We start from the raw sequence: 22,575 nt of genomic DNA on the forward strand, positions 1-22,575 counted from the left end.
TATTCTGTTTTTCTTAAACTAGCCCAATTATATATTGATTCCTGTATGTTCTAAAGCTGCTTAATGCTATGACTCAAAATACTTCACTACATTCAGAAAAGTTTCTATTAATTAAGGATTCCTGTTTTGTTTGCTAATTTAAAACAATAGTGACAAATCTAAAAAGCAGTTGTGACAAGTGAAGCCTTTGGTGCTAAAAGGCATTAAAGATTAAATTGATTGAAAAACTAAAATGATTTTCATGCTCCCTGCTTACAAGTCATGGCTAACTTCATGGAGTGTCCATGTTGTATCAAAGAAAGTTCAAAGGACTGAGAAGAATTTGGGTCACAGATACAATCGCTAGGAAGGTCTCCTCAAACAAAAAGCTCCACCTTATAATCTTTACCATATTACATTATGGTTTGTGAAATAAAAATATATCAGCCGGTGCAGATACAGACATCATAACAGCTATAGATAATTACAACTTCAAAAAAGACAGTAATGCTTAATTGTAGCATCTAGCACAATTTAACTTAGAAAGTGCAGTTGTTGTACTTACCTCAACTATTTGGAAAATACCCAAGGATATCAGGGTAAAAGGTACATATCCATTAAGGTGCAAGTGTCCATATTAAAATAAGCACAGAATTCACCCAGCATCTTAAAGAATGTCTCAAAGTAAATAAAGGAATTCACCCCTTTGAATGTAAAAAGCCAAATATTCTCTCAAAGGCTTTCCTTCAACCAGAAGGATCCTGCAAATTCTCCTTTTCGGGTATGTGTAATAAAACCCAAGTCCCTTCTCTTAGCTCAGCTACAAAACACTGAAATACATCCCAGCTCTCTGAGGTCAAGGCCAATCCAACTAAATGACACATAGTAATTGCAGCTGTACTGAGCGGTGGATATTTATAAAATATGATCCAATTCCAACAGATGGGTAGAGGAGGTTATTTAAAATAGTGAAATAGATTCTGTCAGTTCTAGAGACAAGGAATTGTCTGAAAAAGTAGTGACTATTATCTATAAATTGTTCTAAGCCCATTCCCCTGGAAGATCATAGACTATGGCAGTGCTGTCAGGAACTTGGGCAGAATTTGCTTCCTTGTAACAATTCCTCCTTCAGTTGGGAATAGTGCTCAAATTAAGTCCACGGCAAAAGGATCTTTCTTTGGCAGAGCAGGATTTAGTTAGTGATACAGCTGAGGTTTTTGATCTATACTCTCATTGGGTTTAGAGTATACTCTAAACTATGCATGGTGCCACTATGATGGGGCCTCATAGTACAGACTAGTAACTCTATTCCTTGGTGGAGTCTTTTTAAAAGAACGATCCAATATCCTAATTCAAATAGCAAAAAGGAAGGTGCTTTACTGTTAAAACAGGAAGAATGTCTATGTTCATGCCTTTTCTCCTGCTTGTGCATATAGCTTTGAGATAGATTCTTCCAAACAAGGATCCCATGAAGATCCAAAGAAAATCTCATGAATGTGTGGTTGTCCAAGGCACATGCTCTTTTCTTCTAAAGCTCTTTTCTTCTAAAACAGGGCCACCAATCACAGTTGTGCAGGTTGAGTATGATCTAAGTGTAATGGCAAGATCTATCACGACCCTTTGTGATGAAGTTATGATTTCAAGCATCTAGCACTTTCTTTTCATAGAAATTACACAGCAATTTTCCATGGGCGTTACGCATCATTTTCTCCACTGGGCAGATTGGAGACAGGAGCCTATGATGAGCAGTTCACGTTTGTCATAGAAAAGCAGCTGTGCTGTAAAGGCCTTGGAATTCTGACGCTGAAACTTACTAGCCAGGAGATGTCAAGACAAATCCTTAAATTTCTCTGAGTCTCGGTTTCTTCATCAGGAAAATGGAGAATAATCATATCTATCCGACAGAGTTCATTCTAAGACTAAAGAAAACTCCGGTTTTAAGTGCCCAGGTCTTAGGAAAAGCAGGCATCCCACAGGTCACTGTTGCTATTCGAGAACCTTCTCCTCAGCCTCCAACTCTTATTTCTAAATCTCATAGCTGGACAGTTGAGTGTTTCTTTTTGTGTGGAGACAGAGTCTCACTCTGTTGCCCCAGGCTAGATTGCTATGGCATCATAACTCACAGCACCCTTAAACTTTAGGGCTAAAGCAGTCCTGCTGCCTCAGCCTCCCTGAGTAGCAGGGACCACACACAGGGGCCACGTTGCCCAGATGACAGTGAAAGGTTTCACTCCCCTCAGATGTGTTAACTTTAAAGGAGAAGATGTACTACTAGCCACATCTGTTAGATGCAATTGCCAGTCTAAAAGGAGTATCAAGGTAGGGTCAATATGCAAAATTATTTTTTTGTCTTATTACAGAAGTTTCCGGTTGGATAGTCACCAGGGATCCAGGTTCCTTATGCCCTTCTAATCCCTATGGCAGCATGTGACTCTCATCCTCTAAGTTGCATCAGGATGCAGGCTGGCTGCTGGAGCTCCAGCCATCACTCCTATGTTTCAGAATTCAGGAAGAATGGAGGAAGGAGGACAGGAGGGAGAGAAAAAGGAAGAAAGGAAGGAAGGAAGGAATGCAGGCAGGCAAAGGGAGGGCATATTCCTTCCTACTAAGAAGTCTTCTCAGAAGTCTTATACCATATTCCCATAACACCTTTTAGTCAGAACTTAGACCCATTGCCACATCTAAAAAGGCTAAAATAAAGTCTTTGATTTGGGAGTGTACTGCAACCCTAAATAAAATAATAAAATTTAAAGAAGCAAAGGAAAATTGAGATGGTTAACAATCAACAGTCTATGCCCTAAGAGAGCTCTGCATTCTTGACAATTAATTTGCCTTAGTTCTGAGTGTACACCGCTGGAAAGGTGAGCTGAACCACTTTAGAAGGGCTGACTCTTCCCCCTACTCAGAATATAGAAATGCTCAGCACTCTCCTTTAGTGTCACTCCATGGATGTCAACATCTTATTGCTTTTAACCCCACATTCTTATGGTTCAACCCAGAGGCGTTGGCAGTTTTAGTTTCTTGTTCTGATCCAGAAATGTAATCTTGTACTCTGATTTCAGCATCTGAATAGCTCCTTCTGTATTCATATTTGACCTTTGATCTCTTGACTTCATCTGTTTTTATCAGTTATTTAAGGAAGGGGTCCATAACCTGGGTCCAGGTCAAAAGAGAAGAATTTCCTATAGTTGTATACAAAATTATGTGCATAACTTTATTTTTTACCTGGAGAGAAGGCCCATAGCTTTTCTAAGATTCTCAAAGAGGTCTGGGGGGAATCCACTTCTCTGGGGTGAACTATAAGGCCTTCTGTAAAGCTGTGGGTGCAGCCTTATAGATTATGAACATGGCCCAGGATGGGATGGCAGGGTCAGAAGAAGTGTCAGGAATAAAGAACTCCATGGTAGCTCATTTGTCAGGCCTGCCTGTGGATCAACAGCCAGGGCTGACATAGTAGCTTCTGGGAGAGGATGTCAGAACAAAGCTTGGTTTCCCAAGCTTCTGGGAGAGGATGTCAGAACGAAGCTCCTGAGTCAGGATAAGCTTGGTGCTAGCTGTGGGATAATTGGTCCTTCAGACCCAGGCAGGAACCACCAGATAGGATGCTGCTAAGGTCAGGTCAAGAACCAGATGCTGGATTCATCCAAGTAAGTTTCCTCCTCTGGGTTCGGAAGGGTGTCTTATAATGTCTTACTCCTCAGTACATAGGATGTCACCTGGCAAAGGATAGTCACTCAGTAAGTACTCATTGAATAGAACTGAAAGAAAGTTCAGGTATCAGGTACCTGGAATAAATAGGAACCTGAAATAGATGAGATCAGATAGATTCATGATCAAAGTTTCTAGATGCTTCCTCCTAATCCTGAGTGCAATGGCCATGTTCCTAGGCCTTAGATAGGGAGGCCAATTCATGCAAACCCAGGGCCTAAGTTGGTTTTAGTCACTAAGCATGGAGTTGGACCAGCCCTTAATATTCAGCCACAACGCTTCTCCCTTGCCCACATGGTCCCTGCCTGCCCATCTAACACTGACGTGACTCTGAAAGCTTTCTTCCAATCCTTGATTCAGTTCTGATATTATGGTGTATGGTTTCATTTGTTCCTTGCCTTACCCCAGAGACTAATTTAGTGCCGTGCCACCAGTACCCCTTCATCATACAAACATTTATTTCCATTCCAATATTTCCAAAAAGCAGTGGAACCACTGATAACACATTTGTTCAAGAATGGTTAGAATCCCTTCGTGAGTTTGCCTCTTGGTACACTCAGCAGCACAGGCTAAACCAGGAATCCTTCTCTTCTTCTTCCTTTATCAGGCCATCAGACATGAGGGAGTGTTGGTTGCTACGGTGATGGGGCTCAGAGCAGAACCAAAGCATGATTGTGACCTCCAGAGGTGATGGTAACTGCACATATGGTTTCCAAGGGTCTTTCTCCTAAATTTCCAGGGGCCTCCTAAGGAAAATGAACATGTTCATTTTGGAAGCAAAATAGTTCTACCAACAGACGTATCCTGAGGATCCTGCTAGATCAATCTTTTTGTCCTCTTCTATCACCATGTGATTAATTTGATTGCTTTTTTCCTCCATGATTAAAACTTAGTAGCTTCACCTGTGGCTCATGTACAACAATAGTTATTTCATCCTTACAAATAGCTTTTCTAAATGATTAAGCAAGCAAGAATTCTCATTAGTCCTCAACATTGGCATTCAGCTCAAACACCCTAACCAGTGTCAGAGCCTCCCCATATCACGTGGCTAAATCAATCTAAGCATCTCTTTTCAACAAAGATGGTGTGAGCCCAGCCCACAGACTCTAACGTTTACAAGGCTAAGCAAAAACAAGAAAGACAGAGAGCCTCCAAGCTTAGTAAATATCTTTGTATTCTGGCTGAATTTTCTGTGGATGACCTTCCCTGATTTCTCTCAGGCCCTGTGTTTCGTACCATGATCTTGTTTCAATGACTAGTCTACCAGACTGTGCCTCTGTTTTGAATTGCTTTGAAGAGAGCATGGCTTGCTACTTCTAAATCAGTTTGTTAGAAGACAAATGTTACCTGCCAGGATATCTGATACCCACAGTTAGCTGTGTATGCCAGTTGACCATCTTCTTGTTATTTATAATTTGTAATGAGAAAATCATCACTTATAATTACTCTTGACAGATATTGACTTGAGAGAATTATAGAAACATAGCTGTCCTTGGGGATTATCAGTAGAAAAACCATGTAGATAATTATATCGAGATCTTTAAAACCTGAGTCAATATTTCCAATTATCTTCACAGTTAGCTTCTGGATATTTTCATTGTTTTTAAAGGATAGACTTTGGCTATGGCTTGTATAGATTCTACAGTTGTGAAACTAGCAGTTAGTATTTTTAAAAAGGATTGCAAACAAATTTTAGAACTTAGAATTTTTTCCAATTAATATTTGCCTATAATTGAAGCAATATAGGCCAATTGTCCTATAATCTTAGTGGTAAAAGGGACTCAGGAAAGTCATTTGCTTTCTGTCTGTTCCTCTGGGTGGGCCACACCTAAGACATTCCACTCAGACGAGAATTTATTTTGTTGGTGAGTGTCACAGTGCACACTTCCAGCACCTCTCAGTAACCCAGGCTGGTTTCTGACATTTTACGATTGGTGACTTAATGCATTTCCAGGAAATGAATCATTTTAGTTGTCATGAACATCTTCTTAGAGCCCAAGTACAAATATTAAGCCAATCATCTGTGTTGCCAAAATAAGTGCTTTGACTTTACCTTCTTTCATCCTTTTTCTCACTACCTTTCCAGGTTTACATATGAAATTGCACCAGTATTTGTCCTCATGGAGCAAATAACGCTCAAGAAGATGAGAGAGATTGTTGGGTGGTCAAGTAAAGATGGTGATGGGATATTTTCTCCTGGTAGGTTTCTCTTCTCTTCTTCTGACTCTTTCCAAGGTTTACAATATGGATCTTTGAGATTCTTAAAAACACTAAATAGGAAGTGAGTTTGTGAAAGAATAATGTCCTTAATTTTTGTTTTTATTTCCATTAAGTTGGAGTGGCCATGTGCAGTGGCTCATGCCTGTAATGCTAGCACTCTGGGAGGCTGAGGCAGGTGAATTGCTTGAACTCACGGTTTGAGACCAGCCTCAGCCAGAGTGAGACCCCATCTCTAAAAATAGCTGGGGTTGTGGCAGAGCCTGTAGTCCCAGCTATTTGAGAGACTGAGGCAAGAGAATTGCTTGAGCCCAAGAGTTTGAGGTTGTTATGAGCTTTGACACCACAGCACTTTACCTAGGGCATCAGCTGGAGATTCTGTCCCCCCCCCCCAAAAGATTATCAATTAACTGGTTGATTTCAGCCAAAATAGCTTATCTGCTTTGAGTCTCTAGTTTGAAGTAAATACAACAAGAATCTTTAAAACAAGGACATTCAGCCAGATATCTGAAAATAAAGCAATAAATGTCAAACCAGGACAGCTATTCTCCCAAGTGGAGGGAGGAGTTATAGATGATGTCAGAGACACTGAGATTGTGTACAATGGCAAAAGAAGGAATAAAGCTTGCAATTGTCCAGGCAGTTCAAGCAGACCACAGATTTGCCTGTTTAATTATCAGGAACTTGATGTAAAAGTGACTAGTTTGTGTTGGCCAAACATAAATGGTTACTTCCGTTCTTCTTGTGACTTCATTTAAGTAAGCAAGAGTTTGTTTTTGTTTTTATTTTAATAAACTTAGAACTCTCCTAAATGACTCAATAACTCAGTTGGGCTGTTCTTTGACGGGAGTATCCAGGCAGATAACCAAGCAATGTCTTTGCTTCCTCCTGTGAGTTCCATTACTCTCTCTTTCTCTGTCTTTCTGAAGTCAGGGAACAGATTCATCTTTGTTCAGTAAATAGACTGAGCAGAAAACAGAAGCAGGAAGGGTGTAACTCACCTATTCCTTTGCAGCCACTGCTGCTGCTACCTCTTATATTTCTGTCTGAGCTTCAGGTGGGAAGGGCACTGGAGTATATGATTCGTCTCCAGCCAAATTTTCTAGATCACTTCGGTAAGGAGTGTGACTGCCTGTATTCTCAGGAAAGAGGGACCATAGGGAAGTCCCAGCAATAAGGAAGCTAGCAAAACCTACCAGGATACTCTAATCCCCTTCCTAGCCTGCCTTATCTCTTGAAACACCAGCTCAGCCTTCCTTGTTGAAAACAATAAGGAAAGAGCCCTAACACCTGCCGCTGTGTCTGCTTGCCGATAGGGGGAGCCATATCCAACATGTACAGCATCATGGCTGCTCGGTACAAGTACTTCCCCGAGGTTAAGACGAAGGGAATGGCTGCTGTTCCCAAACTGGTCCTCTTCACCTCAGAACAAGTGAGTTGGGGGCTCTTGCTCGTGGACTAGGGTATTTTCCAAGCGACTGTCTCATATCTAACCTCAAATTTCTGTTTGTTGCAGAGTCACTATTCCATAAAGAAAGCTGGGGCTGCACTGGGCTTTGGAACCGACAACGTGATTTTGATAAAGTGCAATGAAAGGTGGGCAGGGGAGAGTGAATATTAGGGTCTTGATGTATTAAATATGTTCATCTGTTAAATTTGTTTTATTGTGCTTAAGGACTGGCTTAGTACAGTGTGCCAAGCCGCTAATGGTCTGTTGAAAATATCCAATTAAAGTACTTTTTTGCTGCTGCTGAAGTTTTCTCCATGTGCAATCTCATTGATTCTTCATTTTAATTCTCTCCTTTTACCATACTTATAGGGGGAAGATAATTCCAGCCGATTTTGAGGCAAAAATTCTTGAAGCCAAGCAAAAGGTATGTCCACCATGGTGCATCTAAACTCTGGTGAATACAGATTTTTAAAAATACCTTCCTTCTGCCCTAGACAATAAAAGTCTTTGATAAAATAAGAGATAATTTTATGGTGCTAATAAAATACTATTCCCAGATACTTGCTTATTTCCAACTTGTGAAATGATTGGGTTTTAAAGCTATATCTACACAGTATCAATTTTTTTAATGAAAAATTCATTTCATTAGACCACTTGTCCTGTCTTCATTGTGCCAAGTGCTTAATTTGATGTTCTTCAATAAATCAACTTCTTGAGCATCATGAAGAGACAGCCTAATTGTTACTACTTGCTACTTGTTAGGTCTTATCTCATTTTAACAAATACCATTTTAGCTTAGGATTCTGTTTAGCAAAGTATCCATGCCCTGGCAGATGGCCCATGGTACTTGGCAAATCCAGTCTCAACAAATTCTCTTAAAAAAAAAAAATCTCATAGAACAGATATATCCACAAGTCACTGCCAGGTAACTATCAGGCCATTTACCAACACATTGTTTTGGTTACATTCTTGTATCTTCTTCTCTAATCATAGATGTTTACTGGGGCCTCAGCAGAGGAGGGGGGTGTAAAGGTTATGAGGATTGAGCAAGGAGCAGAGGTGGAGATGACCTTCAAATAGCCTAAGACTCATAGATTTCCCCAACCCTGTCTTGGCACTCTCCTTCATTTGTTTCTCATTCCTGTCAAAATTTCAGCATGTCCACAGTTAATGAGTATTTCAGCTTTCACAGTGCATAGATCTGTTTCAAATAACTAAATAATGCTTTAGTTTAATTATTGTATCAATACACTTAAAACAACACAGCACCTAAGAGAACAAGGTCCAGAGGACATTTAGAACTATCTGCCCATCACTCCAAATATTCATGATTACCTTCTTGTTTGCCATAGAACTCATTCCTATCAAACATACTGCATATTTTGCTTATTTCACTTCGTTTGTTGTCTTCCCCCCGCCCCCCATACACACACAAACTAGAATGTAAGGTCCACAACGTCAGAATTTTTCTATTGTGCTCACTGCTATATCCCCAGCATTAGGCTTGGCACATGAGAGTCACTCAAAAAATTTTGTCAAATAAATGAATGAATGAGTGAATGAACCAACAAAGAGTACTACCAAACACAGCGTTTGCCACCCCCAGCTTAGCCAATGACTGCTAGGAATAAATGCTACTGCAATTCTACTTCAGGTGGAAAGGAGGAAATGAGAAAGGGTAAAAAGACTAATCAGCCTTCCTCTCTTACTTTGCAGGGCTACATTCCCTTTTATGTCAATGCAACTGCTGGCACAACGGTTTATGGAGCTTTTGATCCGATACAGGAGATTGCAGATATATGTGAGAAATATAACCTTTGGCTGCATGTCGATGTAAGTGCCATAAGTCACAGAACAGCCCAGTCCATCGGGGGCTGGAAAAAGTTCTGCTGTCTGATTGGTTTCAAGCTTCTCCCTACACCACAGCCCGCCCTGTCTCCACCCCACGCTAGCGTCAGCTATTCTCCAGCCCCTAGCCAGCCATCCCCGACGGGCGCTTACCACAGGCCTGGTACGTGCTCTGCACTCTCCCCACCCCTCACTGGCTGATTTCTGACTCTTGTGGTTCATCCCAGAATATGGTCTCTATCACCTTCTTAGGCACCTTTGGAGAAATAGCTGCAGAGTAAAATAGAACTGATTTCAGAGGGGAAAAAAATAGGTAAGACTGAACATACACATAGAAAGTGGCCATGAATGTGAGCCCTCAGCCTTCCATTCCCTCTGTGATACTTTTCTTTAAAAAAAAAAAAAATGCATATTTGCTACATTTGGGAAAAATAAGGCAATATATGGAAGCTATTATCAACTAAGAGATTTAGTCCTGAGTTTTCCCTGGAACACAAAGTTACATTTTCACATGTGTGACTGGGTGTATTTTTTCTTTCTATCTCTTCATTCTTTTATGGATTTAATTTCTCACAACTAAACAATGTGGTGGTCTGCCCTGCCATTAAACAAATGACTAACAAAAATGCCTGTTGGGATGCCTGTCATGTCACGAGGCATCCCAAGCTGTTCAGTAAACACATATCCTGGCACCCAAAGACATGTGCTATTGCAGGAACTGTTGAGAAACCTTCAAACCGGGCGGGAGCCACTGCCTTCTGGGTTTGGCAGGAGCTGTTAGAATTCTACTCCAGGAAAGATCAGACAGCAGGCCCCAGTCTTTCAAGTAGCTTCCAGAGCCATCCAGGGGGGCTCCCTAAGTATTCCTGGCTTTCCCCATTCTTTGGGCTTTTAACAGGCGCTACAGGCTCAGACCCAGCTTACCTGTGTCCCTCCTGCAGCTTCTCTGAAAGTGACCTGGAGGAAGTTTTGAAAAAGAACTAACAAACAATGAACAATCACAGTGGCCACTGGGTGACCCATCAGTGTGGGCTCGTGCCATCATAGAAGCTTATGCTTTTCACCTTTGACATTCTCATGTCTGACTAGAGATGTGGGGTAAGTGGTTTGGGATTCCTAAAGGTCACTGCTCCTCTCTCCCTCTCCTTCCTCTTCCCCACAGGCTGCCTGGGGCGGTGGGCTGCTCATGTCCCGGAAGCACCGCCATAAACTCAACGGCATAGAAAGGTAAGGACTAGAGCCTCGGAGCAGCAAATGACAGTGCTCTGGGGTCAGCCGGGTCTCCCCTGTACCACCCTGATTCCAATCTGACTAAGCCCATTTGAGTTCAGCAGGCTTTTATCGAGCACATATTGTGTGATTGATTTCCTGGTCCATCTCGCCCTCTACCAATTTAGAAAGAGAGAAACAGAAATAAATAAGTAGTTATAACACAATGTGGAAAGTGTAACAATAAATGAAACTACAGATATCCAAGTAGGAGAGAAGAGAGACTAACCCATGAGGGAGATTGGAGATTGGAGGGAGATCAGAGTTTGCTGAGGACCCTGGTTCCCTTTGCTCTTCTTCCTCGTTAATTTTACTGCTGGGAAAGGCCAGCTCACCTAACTTCCTTTCTCTTTCACCATTCGAAGGTCAGTGAGTGTTCTAGGACTAATAGGACTTTGAACTGACTCCAGAGTGTGGATCCATAATGAATTCACATTGATTTATTGATTCATTCGGCAACTGAGTCCTTATCATGAGCCAGGCAGGTGTGCATGTGACTGGTTACCTGAATGTCTGTCTTGCCACAGAGGAGGCTTTTCAAAAAAAATGCATATCGGATACACAGAGGAAAATAAGACTACTGCTTTTGAAAGGTGTTCTCAACTAAAATGTTTTTCCTCCTAAAGCTTAATTCCCCGTGGGCTAGATGTTCATAGACAAATAAATATTTCATCTGTCTCATAATAAAGAAAAATAAAACAGGGTTAGGTAACAGTGAGTGAGGAGGCATGCTATTGTAGATAAAGTAGTCAGGGGCCTTTCTAAGGAGGTGACATTTCAGGAGATACTGAAACAAAGGGAGACAGGAAGCAAGGATATGAGGAAGAGTATTCCAGGCAGCAGAATGGCAAGTGCAAAGGCCCTGAGGCAGGACTCCCCCAGGGCTGAAGCAAAGTGGGAGAAGTAAGAGAAAAGTATGGTTGGAGAAGTGGATGAAGAGCAGGCAGCAAGTACCTTGGCTTTTGTTACCTCTACTGTGCCTCTTCTGTCTAAGTTGTGTAAGGCCAGTGTCAAGTTGCTGGCTCTTTGAAGCAGTTATATGCCCCTATGACCGAAGGATAATGTGTAAAATGTTGAGTCAGCCCAACTGTACTTTTCTCAGACAATTTTTATTTTACATCTTTGAGTCTAGAAAAACTTGAACTATTTTGCATTAGAATTTTTCTTTTCTAACGGTTTAAAGCACATACATCTTCTAAAGGAAATTGAATCGATGTCATGTCTTATTACTTTCCATTTGTAGCAGCAAAGAATCATTTACTTCAGATCTCAAGGATATTCAGAAAACCATTTAAGACATTTTATGAGACCTACATATAATTTTTAATGACTTGGTAAATGATAGCAATGAGAAAATTGATTGCCTTCACTGCCTTTTAAATATGGCCTGACACTGATGCTTTTTAAAGAGAGAAGCCCTGAGTTAACTTTTCTTGGAACTTCTCACAGGTCCTTTTCGTGTAGGTTTTATTATACATTTATGCACTTTAGGCCCTCCTCTCTTCTTGAAACACAGGGCTCATGTGCACTAAATTATTTTCCTTCTAAAGGACCTAGCCAAGCAAGATGAAGAGGTTAAAAATTCACAGCAAGGGTTTAGCTCTAGGGACAGCAGAGGCAGTATAATTCCAAGCCAATTGCTATGTCAGGGAGAAAACATCCCTCACAGGTATTAAAACACAGAGCCCAGCTGTGGGCCAGCCCATCAAGAAGGAGTCTGCAAACCACTGAAGCAAGTTACCCAAGTTTTAATCATCATGCATTACACTCAGTTGTTTCTGCAATGCCCTAGCTAGTGTGCTCCTTACCCATCTAATTGTGTCTGACAAAATGATGCGGTTGCTAGGAGACCATGCTTGTTAAGCTATCATTGCAGCCAAGCTGGCAAAATCATGCTCATTTAGCCCTGAAACAATGCTGCCTGGTAGTTAAAGTCTAGAATAGTCCAGCTGGACCTTGCTTTTCGGTTGTCATTCTTGATACTGCCCCATAAGCAGGTAGGTCAGCATCACCAGCCCATGTCATAAATAAGGGTAGAAAGGCAGAAAGAAGCCAAAGTCTGCTGCCTGGAGGGGGGCGGTCTAGTGGTGGTAGCTGGGAGCACTGGCTCTGTGATTAGGTGCATTGGACTTGAATCTTGGATCCAACTTTTCTTCCCAACTTTGTGACTTTAGGTAATACATTTAACCTTTTTTGTTCATCAGTTTCTCCCTCTAAAATAGAAGTGGTAACAGTACCTATAACATAAGGGTGGTTGTGAGAATTGTGCCAGGCACAACTGCAAGCGTTTTATTTTTATTAACACAGTTTTTACTTTATTCAGTTCTGTGAGGTAGACATGCCTCATTTTGAAGATAGGAAAATCAAATCTCAGAGGAATTGTATGATGTACCCAAGCTAGCAAATGTCAGAGCCAGGATTCAGACTTGGACAGTTCAGCGGCACAGCCTGAATTCAACTATGATACCATGCTGACATAATTCCTGAAAGCTCTCAGAGCAATGGGACATATGAGTTCTTCATAAATGTTAGTGATTTAGAACAGTAAGGCTGTCTCAAAAAATTAAAATAAATACATAGATGAATAGATTATTTTCTGCAGAAGTTCAAACACAAAAAAAATTCTTTTTTTTACATTTTTCTTTTTCATCAACATAATTTAAGTATACCATAGAAGTTTATAGGTTCAAGTGTGCTGTGAGATTAAAAAGGTTGGAAAACACTAAATTGGAAGATTCATCTGCACTGCCTGTGAAGTATTTGTTTCCTGCTCTGTTAGCAATTTAGGGGAATAGGCATCCAAAACATTCATTGGCTTGGGATGGGTGGCGTTTTCCTTAAGAGGACAGTCACCTCTTTCCAACCTCGGTACCTTTTCAAAGGATCTCGTGCTTCTTTCAGGGCCAACTCTGTCACCTGGAACCCTCACAAGATGATGGGCGTGCTGCTACAGTGCTCTGCCATTCTCGTCAAGGAAAAGGTCTGTCCTCCCTCCAAAGATACGCTGGTGGCCTGCACATGCCTGAGAAGGCACAGGCAGAGAACATGTGGGGTCTTTTTGCAGCACTTGTTGGCTTACTCCTGAGACCAGCAGCCTTCTGTGTCCTTCCCTGCCCCGGGAGCGAACCTCGATTCTCCTCTTGGCTCTGGCTATCTACTGCCCTTCCTCATTGTTCAGTACTCAGGGCTCTGTCCGTGGCAGAACCTTTAAGGGAATTATTTAATTGAGTATCCCTTCATGTTTGCACGAACAAAAGTAGGAGCGATTGAGTGAGGCGCCCAATCAATTTTGCCCTCAGTGAGGACAAAAAGTGCTCACTGAAACATACTCTGATTTCCTAGCGTGAATTTGTGGTCCCAAGAGCTGAAATAAATGAAGCAGAAAAACAACTACAAATAGAAACTCAGGGCAACAAGGAAATGTTGACCAAAAGGCTTCTTTCTGTAAATGGGTTAGCACTTTAAGCTCCTAGTAATAGGACCCTGCCCTCCAGTGCAGTTGCTCCAGGAAAACTTCGGCACACAGAGGCTTTCCAAAAAGTCTGTCTCTAGCCTGTGGGATCCAGAGCCTGCCTGGGCTCTTTACTCCTATGTAGAGTCTCTGTTAACTTCAAAGGTTATCCTGGAGAGGTTGGAAGACCATGGGGGGTGGGGGCGTGGGGAGGAGAATTCCTTATAGCATGAAACTGTCCCCCTTACTGATGAGGTTTCTATCCCTCACCCCTGCCTACTGAATGCCATAGCACTTCCTAGTCTTTGAAACAACCCAAAACACCCATATGCAATTCTAAATGCTTCTTAGAGAGACCCTGGCAGCCATCTGAGGCAGGAGATCATTTTCTAATCAGAGTGTTGGGGGAAAGACACAGTGGTTTTTCCAAAACCGATTTTAGAGGAAGATATCTGGATAAATGCAAGGTCTCATAAAGACATCAAAACAAAGATTGTATGTGACCTTGAATCCCGCCTTCCAGCCACCCCTGTTTAAAGCCATCCACATCTCTGATCTGTGAATACAGATGCACCCATCTGGATTTCTTTGACAGGGCATACTCCAAGGATGCAACCAGATGTGTGCAGGATACCTCTTCCAGCCAGACAAGCAATATGATGTCTCCTACGACACTGGGGACAAGGCAATTCAGTGTGGCCGCCACGTAGACATCTTCAAGTTCTGGCTGATGTGGAAAGCAAAGGTATGAAAGAGACAATTCTAAAAATAGAGCCAGAAAGTAATTTGCACAGACTGGCTGCCAAAAGAGAGTCAAAAATACATTATAGGTAATTCACCATGAGTATAATCAATACCTAGATAATTGAGTTAACTGTATTTTCTTTGTAAATGAAATAACTTTATTCTTAGGTCAGAATAACTTTATTCTCTCCTGTCAGTCTCTTCAGTTTGAATTGTCAGGAAGTTTTCTTATAACTTTCTCTTACAACAGCTAAATTTATGCCAAGGCAAGGATTTTCATAGCAATCCTTAGAGATGCCAGAATTACTTAGTGCAGGTTTAGAAAAAGAGGTAAAAGATTCACTTTTATTCTGAGTAAAACCTTGAATTCCTTTATGAGGCCTCTCATCATGAATATATCTGACAGTTTTAAGTCCTACTTAAACAATATCTTTCCCATTATTTGTACTTCTTATGCTATTCTAGAAAATTCTACTTTAGTCTGAGAAGTCCTATTACTAGACTTAAGCATGCTCTATCTGCATTCATCAGCCTCTTGGGGCGTGTTTTTTTACATAAGAAAAAAGCTAACTGTAGGATATGCCCCCAAAATATGAGTGAGGGAGAGGATTACCATTTGACTCATTGTACCGTAAGAATTTTAAGCATTCGCATAAAGGCAATTTTGACTTCACAGTCTTATACTGCACTCATTGTTTTCATTTACCTACTGTAAATTAATTTTAATCATTTCAATGTTTAAGATCAAGTCTAACACTCAGACAAGATTTTCCATAAAACATCTAGTTAAATATTTCTTCTGTGGGGAAAAAAGGCAGATTATTAGTCTTTTTTCTCATTTCTCATTATTAGTTTAAGTCATTTTGTCTTAATATAGAGATAGTCTAAATTTTATTTCTACCATGAAGTAATTATAGGTATTTTAAACATATAAGTAGCCATGAATTGCACCCGAAAAAAAGAGCCCTGTCATTTTGAAATTCAGTGACAACAGTAATTTCAATAACCTCTTGAACCGTCTGCTGGAGACTTTGGTTTATGTTGGTTGCTGACGTGGGACCCTGGTGCAGGTTTCATCCCCAAATGGACTGGCCAGGGTATATAGTCAACTGTGGAACTACTTAGGGAGGCTCCGGCTTTGCCGGTGTTGGACTTCACTCAGGCCAGTCAGCAATCTGCAAGCCAGCCTCGTGCATCTGCTCTCCTTGTTAGCAGCAGCCCACTCAACAACCCTCATGTTGCTGTTACTAATCAGCCGTGCAGGCTTTTGAAACTCATGTTCAACCAGTTTGTCAATGGCTGGAGCTATTGCAATCTCGAGGCATGTCCTACCTGCCCTCTTGCCTGTCACCTAAGAGGCATAATACTATTATGTGGAACGCAGCCTGCCTGGGAGACGGAAGATACATTTGGCTGGGACTTATGGGTGAGAAAGATGAGTTCTACAGCAGTAACTCGCAAAGTATCTATGATAAAGAAGCAGTTATTTAGGGTTTTTCAACCTATCATGGACCAACACAGTAAACATGAATTGCTAGAAAAATGAAATCTAAAAACATAAAAAATACAAGCTACTATTTTGTATTAGACATAACAGTACTCAGTCAACTTCCTATAAAAGTTTCTTATTGCTTAATCTCGATTTCTGCACTCATTTTATCATGAAGCAGTTACAGTTTATGTTCTTGGCTACAGCCCACACGTGACACTCTGAGTAGCACTGTCCTAAAGCAAACCAGAAACAGGCATCCATCTAGGTTATGAATAACTAGCCAGAGGCTGCTGAGGGTAACCGTCCAGAGACGAGAATGCCTTCAGAAGAGGAAGCAGGCGCACCTTATTTTATTGCATGCAGAGCTGTGAAGAAGCTGTATATTTTCAATTGGATGGTTCTTCCTAACCATCTCCAAGAATACTCTTTTGTCTATTTCTCATAAATAAGAACAGCATTTTAGCCTTCCCAAATTCCTATCACAGGGAAATACATCCATCAACAAGGATGACTTTTCTCTTTTAAACAGGGCACAGTGGGATTTGAAAACCAGATCAACAAATGCCTGGAACTGGCTGAATACCTCTACACCAAGATTAAAAACAGAGAAGGATTTGAGATGGTTTTCGATGGTGAGGTAGGTTATCATCCTGGACCAGATATACAGCATTTCCAAAAAAACTATAAGGGAAGCTCCTGAAGACATGTTTTCTCACATTGCCAAAAGATGATTCTGAATTTTCATTCTTACGTACTGTTCATTTAATTCCTTTCATGTCCCTGGGCTTTTCTTTCAGTAGCACTCGGATGCCTTTTCCTTTCACCTCTTCTAAAATTGTATGGCTCTCAGCCAGCTTTTTGTAGACAAGAGGTCTTGCCCTGACAGTTTCGGAACTTTCATCAATCTTGGGTTTGTCTTGTGTTGAAGACAAACTTGTTTCAATGACAAAGTGTTTCTCAGTTCTAAGAAGCTTGAAAGATGGATTTTTCTTGCCTCCCAAGACTGGTCCTAAAATAAAGTTTTACTTTACACAGATTCATTGTGAGGAGAGCAAGATAAAATTGCCTCTCCCCTGAGTTCATACACGCACTGCCTATATTTGTCATACCAATATTTGCTGAGTGCCTGCTGTGCGCCAGGCCCTATGCCAGGAGCCGGGTTATACACTGTTAATCAAAACAGATACTCTCTGTGTGCTAATGGAGCTCACAGTTGAATAAAGAAAGGTGGAATAGGAGTTAGTGCTGAGTAAAAGCAAATCCACTCATAACCCGGTAAATATAACACCCCTACACTCAAAGTCAGTCTGTTCATTGGCAACTAAAATATTAGGAACACATGCGAGAGTCACCAAGTGAACGAAAAATCAATGACACAGTGCTCTGATTATTCACACTATCTTAAGCATTCTAGTAGCAGATTAAAAACAGCAAATGTGGTGTCTCAAGCCAGTTAGAGTAGACCCAGGGATGGCAAACAGCAGCTAGGGAAAACTGAAAAACTATCTCAAGAGTCAGAACTCGAAAAGCACATAAATCTTTGAGGGAGGGACACTAAACAATTTTAGGCATCTTAATAAGGCCGGTCTTACAGTTTAGAGCCAGTGTTAATATTCATTATGATAGTACTGAGTCATCAAGAAAAGATTCTGTATCAATAAACTCAACAAAATACTCAGTGCCCATAAACTAAACTATATTTCAGTTGTCTTCTATCCATGAGGCGCTTTTACAAAGTGGCAAGATAGGTCATAGATTTTATTAAATTGCCCAAATGTAATTATTTTTAACATTTCAGTGTTTAAAGGTGGTAACTTTAGTTATCTGGAAAATCGGTTATGAGGAATTGCTCTCCTGGCAGGTGTGACTGGGTAAATGAGGCACCATGCTCCCTCCTGGGGAGGGAACACTGTCTTTGAGACGGACATCCAGCCCATGTCTTCGTGAGAGACTTCTACCGAGCGTGCATATGGGTTTGGAACAATTTTCTCTCCAGTTCTCATAATTCTCTTTGTTTTCTTTGTTTGCCTGTTTGATAAAATCCGTGCAGCCTGAGCACACAAATGTCTGTTTCTGGTATATTCCACAAAGCCTCAGAGGTGTTCCAGATAGTCCTGAGCGACGGGAAAAACTACACAAGGTATGTTCTCGTTCTTTGTCTCATCGAATCCTCTATAATTTCTCTAACTAGTGAGGACATCCTCTTTTTCTATTTTTCTTTTTTGGCCAGAGCTGGGTTTGAACCCGCCACCTTCGGCATATGGGGCCAGCGCCCTACTCCTTTGAGCCACAGGTGCCGCCCAAGGATATCCTCTTTCTAATGAGGAAAAAATAAAAACTAAAGACCCAGGGGTGGGCTCCTAGTAATGCATGGGGTGGTTGGGAGCCATCTTGTTATACTCTTCTTGGATCTGCCTGGTCCCCCTTGCTGTGATTACCACAGGAACCTCTAAAAGCAGGAGTGTCCAACCTGTGACCCAGCCCACTGGCCACATGCTGGTTTTATGAAGACTTTTTTGGCTTCTTTGTGGTGTCAGGTATCACAAAAAGTACACCCAGACTTTTTTTGCTAATCAGCTTTCATTAATGTTTGCGTGCTTAATGTGTGGCCCAAGACAATTATTCTTTCAATGTGTGGCAGAGAAAAGAAAAACGTTGGACACCCCTCCTCTAAAGGCTGCATCCCTATTTTTGGTTGGTGTTCTTCAAGGATCTCTACGCAGGGCAAATGAATAATACACACACACCTGGGAACATTCCATATGAAACTATATTATAATAATCTTTTACTAAGCTCAAGCCTATTCTAATGCTGATGTATACTACTTGTTGATTTCTATGTCTAGTTTATATATTATTCAGAGTTATTTAATGTAGACAATGTTTTATTGACCTAATTTTGGAAAAAAAACATTTGTTAACACAGTCTATGTGCCAGGCAGTATCCTGATCTTTGGGTTACACACACAATTTATGTTGTTGGCTATAAGAGCTTTTTGTTTTTGTCTTTGTCTTTTATTACCATGGTTCCAGGACTGACTTTCAAAATTCAGTCACACAGTACTTTCTTCTTTTTTTTTTTTAATTTCTCTTACTTATACATCTGTATATTAGGTTTCCACTTTTGTCTTTACAGAATTAAAAAGGCTAAATTTAATGACAGTAACAATGCTTAACATAAGGACTGAGAACAAAAACCTCATAAAGAACGAATGAAGATAAATACATTCGGAAAAGAAATCAGACAATTGCTGAAACAAAATATTAAGCAATAGTAGTAGTAATAATGCAAAGAAAGTAACATTCACATTGTCAGATAGAAGTATGTCTATTATAGAATACTTTGATCAGTTAACTTCTTCTTGTTTTTTCCAAAGTCTCAAAAAAGTAGACAGCTAATATTTATAAATGAAAGTAACAGATAATTTCGAAAAAACAGATCATGCCAAATCTTATAGACAATAGAAAAAGAAATACTTCAAAATCATTCTACTTAACCTGGATACATGTGATATTAAAATTGGAGAAAATGCATTATTATAAAGGGGAAATTACAGACATATTTCACTTATAAATGAGGATGCAATGTGATAAACAACATAATAACATGTTGAATTAAAAATTAATGTTTAAGTAATGGACTTTGGTCCAAATTAAATACAATTTATATAAGAATTAGTCACTAATTTCTTTCTTTTTTTTTTCCTTGCCCATACCCCCTCCCTCCTTCTCTGTCCGATATCCCCTTCCCCCATGCCCCACCATGTCATTAATTGTCATTAACTGTCTTTATATCAAAGACAATTCTTTTTTTTTTTTGAGACAGTGTCTCACTCTGTCATCCTGGGTAGAGTGTTGTGGCATCATAGCTCACAGCACCCTCAAATTGTTGGGCTCAAGCAATCAATCCTCTTGCCTCAGCCTCCTGAGTAGTGGAGACCACAAGAGCCCACCACAACACCTGGCTAATTTTTTCCTATTTTTAGTAGAGATGGGCTCTTGCTCTTGCTCCGGCAGGTCTTGGACTCCTGAGCTTAATTAGGCAGTACACCCACCTTGGCCTCCCAGAGTGCTAGGATTACAGGCATCAGCCACTGCACCCAGCCACACAGTACTTTCTGAGGGAACTCATGATGGGGTAGGCTTAAATAGTCACTAGATATTAGCCACTGAAGATATTTGGTTATAAAATATTTCTTTGCTTTTGCGTCAGTATAAACACAAAAAGTAAAAAGCAGGTCAGGTGGAATAGTTAACTAGAAAGTTCACAATTTAATAAGAATTAATAAATTTTATTTTTTGTTTCCCATCACAAGGTGGCTCCCAAAATCAAAGCCCTGATGATGGAGTCGGGCACAACTATGGTTGGCTACCAGCCTCAGGGGGACAAGGTGAATTTCTTCCGGATGGTCATCTCGAATCCAGCTGCTACCCAGTCTGACATCGACTTCCTCATTGAGGAGATAGAAAGACTGGGCCAGGATCTGTAATCACCCCAAGAAGAACCCAGGTTTATGGGAATTCCCTTTCCCCTCTGGCTCTCTAGAACTAACCTCTATAAGTTGCTGAAACACATAGGCTATTCCATCGAGGGAAAATAGAATATCTTGAAGAATATTGTTAAAACCTTACTTAAGCTTGTTATAGTTAGCAGGAAATAATGTTCCTTTTTATAAGTGCACATTAGGAACGCAGTATATATGTACAGTTATATATACCTCTCTATATATATACATATAGTGACGTGGCTTAGTACTAGATCACAGCACGTATCCCACTCCAGGAGAATTAACTTTCCCTTCAGCAGCAGCTACTTGGACTAAACATGCTGCAAACCAGCTTGCCCAGCAGCCACTGGAAAGATGTTTGTCAAAATGCCATGTCCCAGGGACCAAAGGAAATGCTGTTGGTGGGAGTTGACCTCACTGTCAGTGTTTCTCTCGCCTGAAGTAATGATGGATGGTGAGAAAAAGCACCACAAGATGACAAGACACACCCTCCCCATTAGGATCTTGTTAGGGGAAAATAGTAGCAGAGCCATTGTGACAAGTGTACTATTGCTGTATTTCTAGAGATTAATTTGCATAGATTGTGTATATGGCCATTGTCTGAACTTGGTGGAGGAGAGAACCCATAATGATTTCAATGACTGTTTGATGGTAGGTCAGTGAAATATTTGCTTATTTATATTCAGAGATTTACCATGTTAAAGAGGCGTCTTGTATTTTCTCCCTATTTGTAACGTATCTTATTTATATATTAACGAAGTAAGTTCTGAATACTGTTTATAGTATTTTCGTGCATTTGTGAGCCAAAGAGAAAAGATTAAAATGAGTGAGATTTGTGTTTATATTCGAGTGCCCTTAAAATAATGATTAAAGCATTTTACTGTCTGTAAAAGAATTCTGATACTGTACATAGAGTCATATACATAGAAATCCTGTTACTTAAATAGCATCTGCTGTTCTGTCAAACCCTGTCTGGCTTTACGTCTGGTGTTGTCAATGCTTTTCTAGTAACTATTAGATAGTAACTATTAGATAAATCTCCTGTAATTTTGTAGTAATTCATGACCAATCTCTGTGACTTGCTTAGCTGAAACCTAAGGCAATGCTTCCGAAGACCCTCTGAAGTTCTCAGATAAATTGACCGGGCTCACAACTGTTTTTGAAGAAAGGAAATTTACACTGTGCGTTTTAGAGTATGCAAGAAGAATATAAATAAATAAAAATATTCTCCATTTGAACAACATTTTCTTCCGATTCATGTTTCATGAAGAGAGAGATTTCCCCGTATAGTTACTTGGATCACGCCAGCTAGTCACTTTCCACTAGCTGACTTTAGGCAATGCTCAGTATCCTCCTTATGCCAAGACTCAACCCATTGTCATGGGTGCCTGAGCCCCTCCTCTATGAAATCATTATGATTGTAAACAAATAAAACTTGTGGTCCACGCCTTGAGAAAGAAAGGCCATCTCTGCTCCTCATTTTCCTATTTGCATCTTAGAGTTGCATTCATTTAGTCATTCAACAAATACTTTCGTCCTCTATATAGGTGCTGAGGTTACAGTGCTATGCATGGTGGACAAAAATTCCTTCTGGGAGGGATCATACACTACTTGGTGTCTGTGGTGTCCGAGTGCCTCTAAGATCACAGGATCATACCTTCCTGCTGCTGATACATATACAGCAGTCCCATTTACTCCCTCAGGAAATATAACTGGGAGCTGGACCATTAGGAAATAGGGTCAGTTTTCTACAATAGTCTATTACATCAAACTATAACAATACTACCTCACTCATTTGGAATATAAGGATCCATATTAAGCACATGTAAGAATTAGAGAAGAGTCATTTATAATTAGCATACTGATTGCATGTGGAACCATCATATTAAACAAACGGGACTCAGTAGGG

At 40.5% G+C, this 22,575-nt stretch overlaps 1 protein-coding gene across 2 annotated transcripts in view; it reads left to right on the forward strand.

Annotated features, from left to right (window-relative positions):
* GAD1 (glutamate decarboxylase 1) overlaps positions 1 to 21,687 on the forward strand; it is a 42,399-nt gene extending 20,712 nt beyond the window's left edge. The window contains exons 7-17 of one of the 2 annotated variants that reach the window (XM_003800861.2): positions 5,774 to 5,886; positions 7,221 to 7,336; positions 7,421 to 7,500; positions 7,724 to 7,778; positions 9,071 to 9,187; positions 10,365 to 10,429; positions 13,373 to 13,451; positions 14,518 to 14,667; positions 16,688 to 16,795; positions 18,209 to 18,298; positions 20,475 to 21,687. In XM_003800861.2, coding sequence (XP_003800909.1) covers positions 5,774 to 5,886; positions 7,221 to 7,336; positions 7,421 to 7,500; positions 7,724 to 7,778; positions 9,071 to 9,187; positions 10,365 to 10,429; positions 13,373 to 13,451; positions 14,518 to 14,667; positions 16,688 to 16,795; positions 18,209 to 18,298; positions 20,475 to 20,648 — 1,147 coding nt within the window. In that variant the 3' untranslated portion in view covers positions 20,649 to 21,687. Of the gene's footprint in view, positions 1 to 4,294; positions 4,484 to 5,773; positions 5,887 to 7,220; positions 7,337 to 7,420; positions 7,501 to 7,723; positions 7,779 to 9,070; positions 9,188 to 10,364; positions 10,430 to 13,372; positions 13,452 to 14,517; positions 14,668 to 16,687; positions 16,796 to 18,208; positions 18,299 to 20,474 lie in introns of those variants that run through there. The other variant, XM_012812082.1, reaches the window with a different exon arrangement.
* The last annotated feature ends 888 nt before the right edge of the window (positions 21,688 to 22,575 follow it).

Source organism: Otolemur garnettii, unplaced genomic scaffold (genome assembly GCF_000181295.1).
Source record: "Otolemur garnettii isolate 467f Iridium unplaced genomic scaffold, OtoGar3 scaffold00187, whole genome shotgun sequence".
NCBI lineage: Eukaryota > Metazoa > Chordata > Mammalia > Primates > Galagidae > Otolemur > Otolemur garnettii.